The sequence below is a fragment of the Octopus sinensis genome, linkage group LG1, assembly GCF_006345805.1.
Source record: "Octopus sinensis linkage group LG1, ASM634580v1, whole genome shotgun sequence".
Classification (NCBI taxonomy): Eukaryota; Metazoa; Mollusca; class Cephalopoda; order Octopoda; family Octopodidae; genus Octopus; species Octopus sinensis.
This window is the reverse complement of record NC_042997.1, coordinates 113019071-113036870: the sequence shown is the minus strand read 5'-3', so window position 1 is coordinate 113036870 and position 17800 is coordinate 113019071. Positions and strand designations below refer to the sequence as shown.

At 39.3% G+C, this 17800-nt stretch overlaps 1 protein-coding gene across 2 annotated transcripts in view; it reads right to left on the bottom strand.

Moving 5' to 3' along the window:
- LOC115216726 overlaps positions 1-17800 on the bottom strand; it is a 31155-nt gene continuing 13355 nt past the window's right edge. For both annotated transcript variants that reach the window (XM_029786269.2, XM_036503967.1), the window contains 5 exons: positions 16966-17035; positions 9301-9441; positions 3828-3948; positions 1644-1756; positions 1-492 (listed from right to left, as the gene is read on the bottom strand). In XM_029786269.2, the coding sequence (XP_029642129.1) occupies positions 403-492; positions 1644-1756; positions 3828-3948; positions 9301-9441; positions 16966-17035 (535 nt within the window). In that variant the 3' untranslated portion in view covers positions 1-402. The remainder of the gene's footprint in view (positions 493-1643; positions 1757-3827; positions 3949-9300; positions 9442-16965; positions 17036-17800) is intronic.

Genomic DNA, 17800 nt, shown 5'->3' with positions numbered 1-17800 from the left:
ACAGATAGATAGATAAATAGATAGACAGACAGACAGACAGACAGATAGATAGATAGATAGACAGGTAGGTAGATAGATAGATAGATAGATAGACAGACAGACAGACAGACAGATAGCTAGATAAACAGGTTCTGATTTAACCATTTGCCTGTCCAAGCAAAGTTTTCAGACTTTTGGTAGTAAAACCCTATTTTAAATGCTGTGAGTGATATGAAGCTTTCCTTTCTTAAGTCCAAAGTTACTATGGAGGTTGAAACAAAAAGTAATTGGAAATGTAGTTTTATATACGATGCATGGATGTCAGGAAATTATATCCTTTGTACCACGTATGGTACACAGGACAGGCAGAGCGTGAATAAATGTATTCCATTGTCTTTTATATATCTCATGAACTGCTGGAATTCATAGCATGGAGCCAGTCTGATAATCATCTAGATCTTTGAGATCTTCACTCAATGAGGCCACAAGTTGTTCCATTAAAACATCCAGAGCCTGCAAATAAAATAAATAACATTTAGAATATATTCCATCTTTCAATTTTCTCCATTTCCTACTCAGATGCTGTTTAACCCTGAGCTGACCCAACTAAAGCAGATCCATGATCAAAGGCATAACAACTGGTGGAGGGTGGCAGTCAAACCATGTCTTAATCAATGATGTATATACGAGAATGAAGTGGGAGTGATGGGTTGTGAAATATGTATAAATCCAGGGTTCTCAACTATTTTTTTTACTTATGGACCCTTTCGGTTCCTGTTTTATTCTACTGGACCCTCATGGCCATTTGATATTTAGAAAGAACTCCTATTGTATTTTTATTATTAAATATTATTAGGAAGGGTATAGAAAATTGCTCATATATTTTGTGTACTGTAGAAATAATTAAAAAAAATAAATGCGCCCTTTTTAAAGCCTAGCCAGGCTCGTGGACCCGGTTTCAATGGCATATGTGTTCCCCAGCTGGACGGGACTCCAGTCCATCACAGCATTACTTATTTTTGCCAGCTAGTGGACTGGAGCAACGTGAAATGAAGTGTTTTGCTCAAGAACACAACGCGTCACCCGATCCAGGAATCGAAACCATAATCTTACGATCATGATGCTGACACCCTAACCACTAAGCCATACGCCACCACACTGTAGAAATATAACCAGTTTATTATGTGAAGGTTCATGGCTCAGTGGTTAGAGCCATCAGGCTCACAATCATGAGGTAGTGAGTTCAAATCCCAGACTGGGCTGTGTGTCGTGTTCTTGAGCCAAACACTTTATTTCACGTTGCACCAGTTCACTCAGCTGTAGAAATGAGTTGTGACATCACTGGTGCCAAGCAGTATCGGCCCCTTTGCCTTTCCCTTGGATAACATCAGTGGTGTGGAGAGGGGAGGCTGGTATGCATGGGCGATTGCTGGTCTTCCATAAAACAACCTTGCCTGGACTTGTGCCTTGGCGGGTAACTTTCTAGGTGTCATCCTATGGTCATTCATGATTGAAAGGGGTCTTTAACTAATTTATTGCTCATAAATTTTAACAACAAAATCTTGTGTGGATTCCTTAAGGGCCATATGGACCCCAGTCGCAAGTCATTGTGTTAACCCACCCAATATATATCCAATTGATACAAAACTCAAAGGTATACTTACAATGTCTGTTACTGCATTCAGCTGAATATTCCGCAACATCTGGCATTCTTGTGTCACTGCACATGTGGTAAACATGTGGCATTGATGGTTCAACACAGCATTCAGGATCATAGCTGCAGTTATGAAAGCTCAATAAGAAATCAACCAAAGTATAGTGGTGTGTGTTGTGTGCATGTGTGTGTGTGTATGTGTGTGTGTGTGTGTGTGTGTGTGTGTGTGTGTGTGTGTGTGTGTGTGTAAATGTACATATGTCCATGTGTAGATTGCCTGGACATTATGGTCTTCAAGTGGTAGGCCCCCATAGGCCTGGTTACCCAGTTCCCAGGGTGTATAACTGACTGAGATCACAACACTGCCTCTGAATGGGGCACCTGTCCATCACAGGGTGACCCATTTACGGCTGAGTGGACTGGGACAACATGAAATGAAGTGGTTTGCTCAAGAAAACAATGCAACCACAGCTGTATTACCCTACACAGTTTGATTGCATCTAAACTCTTACAATAATGTCAACACACTCTCTCCTTCCCTCCCTTCCTCCCTCTCCCTCTCTCCTCCTCTCCTTCCCTCTCTCTCTCTCCATCCTGCCCTCTCTACCTCTCTCTCCCTCCCCCTTTCTCTTCACCCCCTCTCCCTCCCTCCTGACCTCTCTCACCCCTCACCCCATCTCTCTCTCCCTACAGTTGATGATTTAATTCATCAGAGACATGATTCACGTCCTTCACACATTTTCAGGGCAACACATATATTTGGGTCAACACATGTATTTAGGTCAGTGTGCCCTGGTTTACTGCAACAGATTTTTAAGTTAACAAATATTTAGGTCAATGCACGGCATTTCATGGAACACATCGATTTAACACATACAGATTTAGCTGGAACACAACTTGGTTTCAGTTTGACACACTCGTATTTAGGTCAATGCACACACACACACATACACACAACATGCACACATAACACACATACACACACACAGACACACAACAAGCACACACACACGTGCACAGACATGCAACACACAACACACACAAACACACACACACACAACATGCACACACATACAACATACACGCACACACACAAACATGCACACACACACATGCAACACACAACACACACACACACACACACTCACAACACACACACACTCACAACACACAACACACACACACATACAACACACATACACACACATGCACACACACATACACATGCACACACACACACAACACATGTACACATGCACACACACACACACACAACACACACAATTGGTATAACACACTTATTAAATTCTACACACCCAAATTTAATTCAACCCAGATTCTGTTCAAACACACAGATTTATGTACAGGCATGACTGTGTGGTAAGAAGCTTGCTTCCCAACCACATGGTCCTGGGTTCAGTCCCACTGTGTGGCACTTTGAACAAGTGTCTTCTGCTATAGTCCCAGGCTGACCAAAGCCTTGTGAGTGGATATGATAGATGGAAACTGAAAGAAGCCTGTCATGGAATGATAACTAAGTTATTTTACTAAATTCTTTGTTATATTTAAAGTTAATTGAAAGAAACACAAAGCATCTCAACAGAAATATGGTAACAAAAGGGTTAAAATATACAATAAAGAAACAATTCTTAACCCTTTCGATACCAACCTGCCTGAAACTGTCTCTGACTCTGTAATACAAATGTCTTGTTTTCAAAAGTTCTGAATTAAAATCTTCCACCAAACCTTAGTCACAATTTATGTTCCTAACACTAGCTGAATGATAACTAAGTTATTTTACTAAATTCTTTGTTATATTTAAAATTAATTGAAAGAAACACAGAACATCTCAACAGAAGTACAGTAACGAAAGGGTTAAACTTGCTAAAATAATATTGAAAATGGTTTATATGACCAGAAATTTAACTTCAATGTGTTCATGGTGAGGACCTGATCAAAAAATTTGCACTTGAAAAAAGTAGGAGAAAACTTTTCAAATATAATTAAGGTGGAAGTATTACAAAACTAAACATTATTTTCTATCTTGCTGTTAGTTTTGTTGCATTTTGAAAAATAGAAATTTATTTTATGGTTTATTATTGTTTAGATTTTGAATTACATATATAGGTGGGGAGCACCAAACTTTTTAGAGTGCTTTGGGCCTCTATTGATTTTAATCCAGCTTGTATCTTACCATCAAGAGCTTTCTCAGCTATTTCAGAATCTGTCCAGAGTTTCTTTGGTTGGGCCTCATGGTACAGAAGTTGTTCCAAAACCATTGAATCAACCAACTTGAAATTAGTCACACTGAAGAGCTGAAAGTGCCACCAAAATATAAACAGTATTCTGAGTATTAAATAAACTTTGAGGAATTTATAAGGTTAAAATTTGAAACAGTTTAATTGTTCCCACCCAGGGTTCTCAACCATTTTTTTTTTATCTATGGACCCCTTTGATGCCAACTTTACCTGAGTGGACCTTCAGAGCCATCCGATGTTTAAAAATTATATTTTTATAATTAAATATTATTAGGAACTGTATAAAAAAAATTGTAAAAATATTTTGAGTACATGTTTTGGCCAAAAATTGGCCCAGGCCATGTCTAACTTAATAGCTCCACCTGAGGGGATCTGTTAAGTTATTTTAAAGTAAAACTTTGTGGTATACTGGCCAATTCAAGTAGGGAGTTGTTGTCCACTGAGATGTATCCAGGTAGAGGTGGCTTATCTGGTCTCCCTTGAAGAAATGTGTCCAGGTGTCATTTGAAGGTGATGGGATCTTTTTCTTCTTTGGTTTGTTTTGGGATAATGGTAAATAAAGCAGGGCTCGTTGAGAAAAAGAAATTGCATTGGAGTGAATTTATGCATTGTGAACCAGAATTGTGTAGGGGAGCATATGGCACATGGTTCCAGCCCTGAATAGATTCTGGCTCTAATGTTAAGCATGTTTGGGCAATGCTGGTGGTATATTCTCCACATTGTGCAAATGATGTAGCACTCATGATGGCGGCGGAGAGAATAAAATTTCAATATTTTAAGGCAGTTCCAATAATCAAGATCAATTGTTAATTTTAACAACAAAATCTTATACGTACCCACAAGGATCATATGAACCCAAGTTTAGAACCACAGATTTAATCCTTAAATTTAATCATTTTTCTAGTAATGATGTTTAAATATCAACCAAAAAACAGAATTGGTATTTTCTGCAAGTCACATTCTTTCAGTAAACTTAACATACCTCAGCAGAAGATAATTTCAAATATGACATTCCTTAACAAAAGATAGATTGGTATTTAAAGCTGCCATTCGTGAATTAAGAGTAATGAAATCTGGAATGGATTATATCTGATTTCCACAGTTAAAGGGTAACCCAGTAGAATATCAAACCACCTAAGACTACTCTGTATCTATGATACAAACTTCTCATTTTAAATTCAAACCTTCCATCAAATTCTTCTTTTAATTTATGTTCCAGACACCAGTTTAAAAATGACAATGTTATTTTGGTAAATTCTTCATTATTTTTGTAATTCATTGAAACAAAGGCAGTGTCATAAGGTAACAGAAATATGGTAACAAAAGGATTACACCAGGAATTGATAATTCTACACAATATTCTACATTATTATTATCATCATGAAGGTGGTGAGCCATTAGAATTGTTAGCTTGCTGGACAAAATGCTTAGCGGCATTTCATCCGTCTTTACATTCTGAGTTCAAATCCTGCTGGGGTTGATTTTGCCTTTTATTCTTTCAGGGTCGATGAAATAAGTACTAGTTGAGTACTGGGTTGATGATATTGACTACTCCTCTAAATTTCAGGCCTTGTGCCTTTAGTAGAAAAGATAATAATAATAATTATTATTATTATTATTATTATTATTATTATTATTATTATTATTATTATTGAGTAAGAGAGCAGTGCATGCCATCAAAGTGACACTGGGGTAAAATATACAAAGCCCAGTATACCCAACATGACTACCCATCTGATAAGGGTACATTAGGCACATGCATCACAACCATATGTGCGCAACATGGTGATCTCATACCAAGATGAACAGCACATGACCTTGCAGGTGGGGTCCAGTTAGAATTTTCTTCAGGTCGAGTAGCCCATCCCGCTCAAAAAGTCCCTGAATAAGGATTGTTTAAGGATGTTGAATGAAACACCCATGTTTCCAGAGGTAAATAATTCAAACCCCAAAGAATCCCTCTCAACAAATGGCTATGATGCTCCCCCACAACTTCTGCTCGTGATTAGAGATACACATATAGTCAGCCACTAAGGAACATGCTCAACTGGTTAAGGTCAAACAACTGACAAGTAAATCTGTGGTATTGAGCAGAATATTTACTGTAGCCCATCTTTTATACCAAGACAAAACAATGTACATGATAACACTTCCAATCAGCTAAGATCAGAAACCATGAGAGCCACTGCCTGGTACAGCATCAGGGTAATTATATTATTATTATTATTATTATTATTATTATTATTATTATTATTATTATTATTATTATTATTATTATTTTAACCTAGGTTTTGCTAAGATTCCCATTTCTTTTATAAATCTGTGGTATTGAGCAGAATATTTGCTGTAGTCCATCTTTTATACCAAGATAAACAATGTACATGATAACACTTCCAATCAGTTGAGATGAGAAGCCATGAAAGTCACTGATTGGTTCTGCACCTATTATTATTATTTGTAAGGTTCCATTATGACATAACAAAAACCAATTGATATTCTGATCTAACTTGTTTTCTCCCCAGCTTAAGAACAATACTGCTTGATTATGAAATAAATATTTGAACACTTAAATATATTTACAATTGTAACTGAGAACTGTTAGTTTAATGTGTCTGAAGTTTTTAGACAAACATTTTCAATTACCCGTCTGTCTGTCCAGAACTAGATATCAGTTCCATTATCATAGTTTGATTATCACTGGAAAGGTCACACTGCCCCCCCCCACACACACACATGTCTTAACCAGTCTAAGATGTTACGCATTCATAACAAAATAACGACTTCTTTTGTTTCACTCAGCCCCAGACACTGTTCGAGATTATCAACCATCAACTATAATAATACTCTTGTGCATTTTTCCATCACAACATATGAATGAGAAAGGAAGGGGTGACAGATGAATAAGGAAGGAAGGGGTGATAGATGAATAAGGAAGGAAGGGATGAAAGATGAATAAGGAAGGAAAGGGCGAAAGATGAATAAGGAAGGAAGGGGTGATAGATGAATAAGGAAGGGATGAAAGATGAATAAGGAAGGAAGGGGTGAAAGATGAATAAGGAAGGAAGGGATGAAAGGTGAATAAGGAAGGAAGGGGTGATATATAAATAAGGAAGGATGGGGTGATACATGAATAAGGAAGGAAGGGGTGAAAGATGAATAAGGAAGGAAGGGGTGAAAGGTGAATAAGGTAAGAAGGGGTGATGGCAAACTTGGTAGTGGGATGATGGAAGTTGTACAGTGAAAAAAAAATCAAACAGCGTTTCAACTTTGTGTGTGTGTGTGTGTATGTAAAAGGGAGGTATGTGAATGTTTGTGTGTGTGTATGTAAAAGGGAGGTATATGAATGTTTGTGTGTGTGTGTGTGTGTGTGCGCAATGGAGGTGGGATGGTGTTCGAACGTTAGGCCTCATGGAGGTGATGACAAGTGACCGAGACCTTGGAGATGTGCTGTGCTTGAGAAGACCCGGCAAACCAAGTGAGCCATAACCGTGGCATATGCCAGTGCAGTATAACCGGCTCGTTTAAGAGGACCCTTCAATTATTGGGCAATAAACTACGCTTGCAAAGACCTATTGAGTCAAGTGAAGTCATTGTTGTGACCAATGACAGTACAGCCTGATTAGCACTCGTACTGGTGGCACACAAAAAGCACCATTTGAGCGTGGTCATTGCCAGTGCCACCTGACTGGTTCCTGTGCCTGTGGCACATAAAAAGCACCCACTACACTCTCGGAGTGGTTGGCATTAGGAAGGGCATCCAGCTGTAGAAACTTTGTCAGATCAGATTGGAACCTTGTGTAGCCTTCTGGCTTGCCAGCCCTTAGTCAAACAGTTCAACCCATGCCAGCATGTAAAGCAGACACTAAACGACAACAATGATGATGATGATGATATATATATATATATACATATATATATACTAGGTTTGATCAATAAGTATCTGGGCTGTTGCCATAGTAATGAAGCTAAGGCACACAGAGTGAAGTCGCATGGCACAGATTGACCTTGAAGTCTGCTGTGCATTTGCACTAAGTTTTAACATTCTAACTCACTTCCACTGTTTACAGCAGTGCTTGGAAGGAAGGTGTGTAGTGTGTGATTGTCACATTGACCATGACAGAGAAAGTTGTCATGGTGAATGCTTTTCAAAGCCTATGCAAAGTTGCAGAAAGTGTATGGCGAGGAGTGTATGAGCTGCACACAAGTATGACGAGCGGTTCAGATGTTTCCAACATGGCCAAAAAAATGTTGATATTGACAAACGTTCTGGGAGACCTGCAACCAGTAAAATTGAGAAAAACATTGCAGATGTGCATGCAGCTATGAGAGGACATGCGTAGGCTCGAAAGCAATGAAGTTAGTATGATCTGCTGGATGTGTAATGTCAGTGTGCATACTCGTCAGAGTGTAAGCGCCCTGAGAGAAATGGTAGACATAAGAAACATCAGATATGGTGTGCAAGAGAGACGTTTGTGCTGGTATGGTCATGTACTATGGATGGATGAGGAGAGATGTGTGAAGAAGTGCCACTCCCAAACAGTTGAAGGTATCCGGAGTAGAGGTAGACCCAGGAAGACATGGGATGAGGTGGTCAAGCATGACCTTCGAATGTTAGGCCTCAGAGGCAATGACGAAAGACTGAGACCTCTGGAGATATGCTGTGACTGCAAAGACCCAACAAATGAAGTGAGTTCATGGTTCACAGGACGGCCTGCTGTGCTTACTTTGGATCATGGGGTGACCTGCTGTGCTTGAGGAGACCTATTGAGTCAAGTACATCAACATCAAAATAAAATCAAATGGAAATTGTAGATGTGATACCTGTGCCGGTGGCACGTAAAAAGTACCGTCCGAACCTGGCCAATGTCAGCGCCACCTTGACTGGCGTCCGTGCTGGTGGCATGTAAACAACACCTACTACACTCATGGAGTTGTTGGCATTAGGAAGAGCATCCAGCTGCAGAAACACTGCCAGATCAGACTTGAGCCTGATGTAGCCTCCTGACTTCTCAGACCCCGATCAAACCGTCCAACCCATGCAAGCACAGAAAACGGACGTTAAATGATGATGATGATGATGATGATTTTGGAACGGTCATTTTCTATGTTTTCTTACCAAATAAACACATGCATTACATTTTTCACTCGTTTATTATTTTTCTTAATTTATCTTATGTCCATTGTCTGGAAATCTTTTGTTACACATCCCTGATACCTGGGCTTGATGTAATCAACTTACATTCTGCCCCCTACTGAAATTGCTGGCCTTGTGCTAAAATTTGAAACCAATATTAACTAACAAATAGTAAATGTTGGCTGAAGAAAATCAGAAATTATTAGATGAAGCAAAATGGTAAATGATGGGACATGATTTTACATATTTAGTGAAAGAATGTTGAGCTTACAAACCTCATTTAAGTCTCTCCTGTAGAATTTCTGAGCATAGAACTGCAATGTCCAGTGAGCAGTCTCATATAACATGTCTGAAATGACTGGATGCAGGATGTCTTCATATAAAATCTCTTTGCAGATAATTCTGTTAATCTGTTCCTACAAGAATATGTAAACCTCCATTAGCACAAGACTTTAAATTGTGACATCATTAAATAGTAAATTATGGGGACTGGTTCATTTATTAACAAACCATAAGCAAGGACTTCCTGTTCAGGCACAGTATAGATGGATGAATGGTTAAGAAGTTCACTTCACAACCATGGGGTCACAGGTTCAATCTTACTGTATGGCATTTTGGACAAGTATCAATTTTTTTTTAGCCTTTGGTGCAGTCATGTCTGTGTGGTAAGAAATTACTTCCTGACCACTGCATGACAGCCTGGGCACATGTCTTCTACTATAGACCCAGGATTTCCAGAGCCTTGTGAGTGGATTTGGTAGATGGAAACTGAAAGAAACCCATCATATATGTGTGTATGTGTGTGGCTGTGTTTGCTCCCCACCAATGCTTGACAACCGATGTTGGTTTGTTTACATCCCCATAACTTAGCAGTTCAGCAAAAGGGACAGATAGAATAAGCACCAGGCTTTAAAAAAAAAATAACAGGGTCAACTTGTTCAACTAAACTTCTTCAAGGCAGTGCCCCAGCATGGTCGCAATATAATGACTGAAGCAAGTAAAATATAAAAGATTAAAGATTGGATTGATCCAAACATTGTGAGTGAATTTGAGTGAAAGGAAACTGTACAGAAGCCTGTGTGATAAATTCTAATTTAAATGACAGCTTGTCACATTATGTTTTGCTGATTCTACAGAGGGAATTACATAAAGGGCCCATGTGCCTGTGGAATACTCAATTCAGAAGCAAATATTTGAGCAGGGGTACCATTTTGTCACTTGGATGTCCACGACTGGGTTCAGAAGCGGATCCTCTATTTGACCGATCCCTCTCTTGCTTCAGCCCCACAATCCCCTTGTTACATTGATCTGTCGTTGCCAGTCTTAGTATTTTCTATTCGTTATTGCCACAGGAAATGATCTCATGAACTTTCTCTCTTAGTTCCAGAACACTTTGTGCCACCTCACCTGACTCAAAACCCACAATGTCTTCATCAAAATGTTGGGCTTCCATAAATGAGGATGTATTTCTACAGTCGCAGTTTTTTCCCCTCAAACTGCCTGACTTTGGAACTCTCTTCCAACTCATTGCTCTCCTCTCTCTCAACTCTTTCAAGTCTAAAGTAAATTAATTCCTTTCAACTTAATTTTTGTAATCTTCATAATCCCTTACACTAAATTGGCTTCTCACACATAGTGCAATGACTAATCAAGGGGTCTTAATTAAAAGCAAACTCACAGTGAAGAGCACAGAAAATTAATTCAAGTACAGGCCCGGCTGTGTGGTAAGAAGCTTGCTATCCAACCACATGGCTATGGGTTCAGTCCCACTGCGTGGTACCATGGGCAAGTGCCTTCTAAAACAGCATCAGACCAACCAAAGCCTAGTGAGTGGATTAAGCAAACGGAAACTGAAAGAAGCCCATTATCTCTCTCTCTCTCTCTCTCTCTATATATATATATATATATATACATATATACATACATATACATGTATGTATATATATAAGCATCAGGCTTAAAAAAAGCTGCAATCTAATGATAGAAACAGCTGAGTGATAAATGATTTTAAAGATTATAATAATAATAATAATAATAATAATAATAATAATGATAATAATAATGAAATTATTGTATACAGTGCTAAGGTGCACCACAACTTGTCAAAAGTGCGTATAAAGCATATGCAGTAATGTACAAATTTCTGGAAAGTGAACAGTGTATGAGTCAGATACATGCTTGCATGTGTATGGAGGGGAGAAAATCAGGTGTAGCGTTGCCGAATCTCAGGAAGCATGGAAGTTTTGAAGGATGCAGTGCTCCGACAACTAACAACTGATGCTGGCAGTTTGTTCCATACTTCAGCAACTCTTAGCATGAAAAAATGTTTCCAAAAGTCATGGGAGCTGTGCTGATTTCTGACTTTGAAAACATGTGCACGGGTGTTAGATAGGTGGAGTTTGAAAAGGTGCTCAGAGTTATTGTTAGTAAGATGGTTGATAATTTAATGGGTGTCTGCCAAGTCAGCTGCCAGACGTCGGAGTTTCCATGTATCCATGCCCAGGGAAGTAAGGCGTTCAGAATATGGCAAATGCCTGATGGTGAGTATTCTCTTGGTTGCACATCACTGAACAGTTTCCAGATGATTAATATCCTGGGCAAGATAGGGGTTCCAGATCATTGATGCAAATTCCAGGTGAGGTCGTACCATAGCTATATAAAGCCTCAGATAGATAGCCGGTGAGTGACTGACAAAGGACTTGGTAAATGATGCCAAGACACCCTCAGCTTTCGTGGCAATTTTAGCAATGTGTTTTGTCCAACGCAAATCGCTGTCGACAACCCTGGTTAACAAAAGTAAGAGACACTACCTGCCCCAGAATTAAAAGCAATTAGAGATAGAAGAAAGTGGAGGAGTGAATCAAATTTCTTAGCAGTTGGGGAAGACAACTGTAGATATGTTTCAATCTATTTGGACCTCATCAGTGAAACAGTTACTACCAGATCTGAGCTGGTGATGGTGACAGTGATGGTGGTAGTGGTGGAGGTAGCAGTAGCAGAGGTGATGGTGGTGGCGGCAGTGGTGGTCCTGGTGGTAGTAGTGGTGATGGCAGAATGGACATAGAGCATGTAGTGGCAGAGGTGTCAGTGATGCTACCGATAGAGATGGTGGCAGTTGTGGCTGTTATGAAGGCATAGTATTGGTAACAGTGTCGAGATGGTGTTGTTGGAGGAAAGGAACCGTTGCTGTCATCTACTCTGATATCTTTTTACCATCAGACAACAATAAACGAGTATTTGTCTTAGCAACCGAGTTCCCTCCAGTCATCGGACATGATCAAACCAGCAAAGGATTTGCTCTTTCATATTAGGGAGCCTGGCTTTTCATGTAATTAGTTCGTTGCTCACCCTGCCATACTATTCCATGTGATGTCCACTCTGTCTGTCTGCCTCTCTCTCTCTCTGCCTTTCAACTAATTATAAACGTGCTTGTTAATCTCTATATATATAAGGCTAAAGTTGTCTGTGTATGGCAGGTTTGGTAGTCTTCAACTAACACTATCTCCTCCGAGACCCTGCGGCGCAAGTTGACCAAAATTGAGAGTATGATAGAAGAAGGCTTGCTCTTCCTTCCGTAGAAGAAAAAAATTCAAATTGTACTATGTTAACACCAAAAATTATTTACATCAAAAAGGTGCTTTTTTTCTATGAAAATCTCTATTTTTTACGATTTTTTTACTGCTGTCGCCATTTTTCGGTGTATTTCAATCAGAAAAATGCTCACTTAAACAAAATAACAAGCTACATAAGGCAAAATTTTTACTTTTCAAAAATTCCAATTCTAAAGGGTCGAAAAGAAAACAAACTAGAGCAACGCCGGGCGATACTGCTCGTAGCTTCAAATTACGGGACGGAAATCTAATAGATAAGGGAGGTAACTTCTATAATCTCCAAGGGACGTAACTATATTAACTTACCTCCCTTGTTAGAACCGCAGTGAACAAGATTTGATGAGTCAACTGAGGGGACGGGTAACAATAAAATAATAAATATAAAAACAACAGGTTTGTAATAATGAAGATACATTTCTGGTGTCACTCTGTTCAGTATCCATGACTTTCAGAAACATTCTTTCACACTCAGAACTGCAAAATCATGGAATAAACTACCCACATCAGTTTGTTAATTTGTTAGGACCTGGCATGCTTCAAAAATTCCCTATTTCCCAAAATTCACCAACATGCCTATTCTGCCATGCCTATCCACCCTTTCTTCTCTTAAGACTCTTTTTAATGTTCACTTTCTCTCTTTCTGTGTTTTATTCTGTGTGCTATGGGGGTGCATTGCTATGTGATTAGGATATTCAGCTCACGATTGTAAGGTCGTGAGTTCAATTCCCGGTGACATGTGTCCTTGAGCAAGACACTTTATTTCATGTTGTGTATGTCCACTCAGCTGGCAAAAATGAGTTCATCATCATCATAATCGTCATTTAGCGTCCACTTTCCATGCTGGTATGGGTTGGAAGGTTTGACATGCAGCTGGCTAGCAGGGGAGCTGTCCAGACCCCAGCTGTCTATTGAGGCATGGTTTCTACGGCTTGATCTCTTTCCTAATGCCAACCACTTAACAAGAATGTGCTGGGTGCTTTTTACATGCTACCGGTATGGGTATGTTTATGCAGCTCCAGCATGGGTGCATTAATGCAGTAACGGCATGTGTGCATTGACACAGCACTGGCATGGTGCGTTAATGCAGCTCCAGCATGGGTCCTTTTAAAGTGGCGCCGACACCTGAAAAGAGAGGCCAATCATCATTATCATCATCATTTAACGTCCGCTTTCCATGCTAGCATGGGTTGGACGATTTTGACTGAGGACTGGCAAACCAGATGACTGCACCAGGCTCCAATCTTGATCTGGCAGAGTTTCTACAGTTGGATGCCCTTCTTAACGCCAACCACTCCGAGAGTGTAGTGGGTGCTTTTATGTGCCACCGGCACGAGGGCCAGTCAGGCGGTACTGGCAATGACCTCGCTCGAATCTTTTTACACAGACATGCCACTGGCACAGGTGCCAGTAAAGCGACGCTGGTAACGATCACACTCGAATGATGCCCTTATATATCATCATCATCGTAGTTGTTGTTTAATGCCTGCTTTTCATGCTGGCATGGATTGGACAGTTTGACGGAGGGCTGGCGAACCAGATGGCTGCACCAGATTCCAATCTGATTTGGAAGAGTTTCTACAACTGGATGCCCTTCCTAACGCCAACCACTCCGAGAGTGTAGTGGGTGCTTTTACGTGCCACCGACACAGGGGCTAGTCAGGTGGTACTGGCACTGACCTCATTCGAATCTTTTTACACATATACAGGAAAAAGATGTATGGCAGGGTAAGCAACGAACTAATTACAGGAAAAACTAGGCTCCCTAATATGAAAGAGCAAAACCGTTGCTGGTTTGATCATGTCCAATGACTGGAGGGAAAATTCTTTTCCTGTATATGTGGAAAACAGCAATTTTACTTAGCTTGACATATCTTGTCAAGTACAGCAAATTTCCACATCTCCCAGTCCCTTGGCATTTCCCAAATGGGGCCCAGCGTCCAATGATCCTTTCTCACCACTTTGTCCCACATCTTTCTGAGTCTACCCCTTCCACAGGTTCCGTCCACATTTAGACCTTGGCACTTCTTTATGCAGCTGTCCTCATCTATATACAAGTTGTATCTGAAATACAAATGGGCTGATGTGAGATGCTTAATCTCCCTGAGAACTACATTGGGAGCATGCGTGTCTGTGGAATGCTCAGCCACTTGCACGTTAATTTCACAAAAAATTATTCCATTGATCAGATTAACTAGAACCCTCATCATCACAACTGACAGATGCTAGTTAGTCTTTGTATTGTGTATTGTACTTCTGGCTTCCATTGCTGTCTTTATCTCTCTATATATATAAAGCTGAAGTTGTCTGTGTATGGCAGGTTTGGTAGCCTTCAACTAACACTATCTCCTCCGAGACGCTGCAGCGCAAGATGACCAAAATTGAGAGTATGATAGAAATCTTGCTCTTCCTTCCGCAGAAGAAAAAAAATTCAAATTGGACCATGTTAACACCAAATATTATTTACATCAAAAAGGTGCTTTTTTCTATGAAAATCCTTATTTTTTACGATTTTTTAACTGCTCTGTCGCCATTTTTCGGTGTATTTCAACAAGAAAAATGTTCACTTAAAGAGAATAACAAGCTACATAATGCAAAATTTTTACTTTTCAAAAATTCCAATTCTAAAGGGTCGAAACAAACCTGAGCAACGCCAGGCGATACTGCTAGTTTAGTAATATGTCTGCTTTCTTTCTCCTCTTTTAACCTTTTCTGACAGGTTGTAGTGCACCTGACCACTGTAGACATTAACCTTTTTGTTACCATATTTCTGTTGAGATGCTCTGTGTTTCTTTCAATTACTTTAAATATAACAAAGAATTTAGTAAAATAACTTAGTTATCATTAAGCTAGTGTTAGGAACATTAATTGTGGCTAAGGTTTAGTGGAAGATTTTAATTCAAAACATGAAAACAAGACATTTGTACTACAGAGCCAGAGCTGGTTTCAACTGGGTTGCTAATGAAAGGGTTAAGCTCATTACCATCTCTATTAAGCAAGCTAGAAGAATTGTCAGGACTAAATATTTAATGGCATTTGTTCCAGCTTTTTATGTTCTGAGTTCAAATTCTGCTGAGGTCAACTTTGCCTTTCATTTTTCTGAGGTCAATGAAACAAATACCAGTTGCACACTGGGGTTGATGTGACTAAACACCACTCACCCAAAATTTCAAGCCTTGTGCCTATACTAGAAAGGATTATTATTATTATTATCCTTAAGGCATCAAGCTGGCAGAATCGTTAGCACATCAGAAAAATGGCTTAAAGGTATTTCTTCTGGCTCTTAACATTCTGTGTTCAAATTCCACCAGAGTCAATATTTTCATCCTTCCCAGGTTGATAAAACAAGGACGAGTTAAGCACTTGGCTCAATGTAACTAACTTCCTCCCTTAACCAAAATTTCTTGTGCTTATAGTAGAAAGAATGATTATTATTATTACTACTATTAATATTATTATTATTATTATTATTATTAGTATTATTATTATTATCATTGCCTTTGCACAGCTTCTAACGCTGGAGATGTACTATGGTGTCAGCTGTTTACTACCAGAGAACTAAGGTAACACCTTTTATTTTTTTAGCACCTTCTGGAGTATTCGGGCGGTTCCAAGCAGTGCTGTTTTTTCTACAAGTGCTCCACCCTTATTGCAGCCCCTATTTGTTCCACGTACTTCTCAAGATTTTTACTCACTGTTCCCAGGGCTCCAACAATTATTGGTACTACTGCTACCTTTTTCATCAACCACAACTGCTAAACTTCCCAAGCTAACCTGTCATATCTCTCGACTTTTCTTTCTTATTTATCACATATTATTTTTATTATTATTACTATTATTATTATTATTATTATTCAGACTTAAGGTTGTGAGCTGGCAGAATTGTTAGCACACCAGGTGAAATATTTGGCAGTATTTCAACTGTTGCTGAGTTCAAATTTTGGTAAGGTTGACTTTACCCTTTCATCCTTTCGAAGGGGGGGGGGGCGTCAATGAAATAAGTACCAGTTATACACTGGGGTCAATGTAATCAACTAGTACCCTCCCCACAAATTTCAGTAGAAAAGAGATTATCATTCAGACTAAATTCTGATGCAGCATGGAATTTTGTCAGTGAACAGGTCGTGGTCTCAAAGCGACGAAAATATTTTGGCAAATTAAATTTAAATGTTGAAGTGAATCTAACGGCTTTTGTGTGTTTCTTAAATCGCTTATAAACACCTTTCACACTGCAATTGTTTTCGTTCCAGCACACAATCTCAAATCAGGTCACATACTATGCAAGTACATCTCGATAATAAATTCTTTTAATTTTCCTTTAATCATACTTACTTCATTATTCTTTTGGAAGGTTCCTTTATCGGTTTTACGATGAGTCAGTTCTTCTTCTTCTTCTTTTTCTCTACAATATTGAATATAAGTCTGGTACCTCAGCAGGTTTTTCACAAGTTGGGTTATCATCACATCTACAACTTCATTTAAGATATTACTAAACTGCCAATCACAAGGTTCAATAGCAAACTTTGATCTCTGGCAAAAGTAATCGTTAGAAATCATGCAAATTTGAAACAGGAGGAAAGATTGACAGCCTCTTCCTCATCTCCTTTCTTCCCCATCCTCCTCCTCCTTCTACTCATCATCATCTTCATTGGTGCCACTATTAACACTACCATCAACATCTCAATGATGGAACATCATAAGGAAATATTACTTTGCATAGAAACAAGTGGTGGAGGCGCGTAGCTTAGTGGTTAGGGTGTCAGCACCATGATCATAAGATTGTGGCTTCGATTCCTGGACCGGGCGACACATTATGTTCTTGAGCAAAACATTTCATTTCATGTTGCTCCAGTCCACTCAGCTGGCAAAAATGAGTAATGCTATGATGGACTGGTGTCTCGTCCAGCTGGAGAACACATATGCCATAGGAACCGGGAAACTGAGCTCATGAGCCTGGCTAGGCTTTAAAAAGGCACATTTATTATATTGTTATAGAAACAAGTGAGTGTTGGTGACAGGAAGGGCATCCAGCTAAAAAACATCTGCCTCAATTAACCGTCTGACCCAAGCAAGCATGGAAAAGTGGACTTTAAAAGATGATGATGACGATGAAGATGGTGGTAGTGGTTGTGATAGTGATGGTAGTGGCAATGATGATGAGTGATGA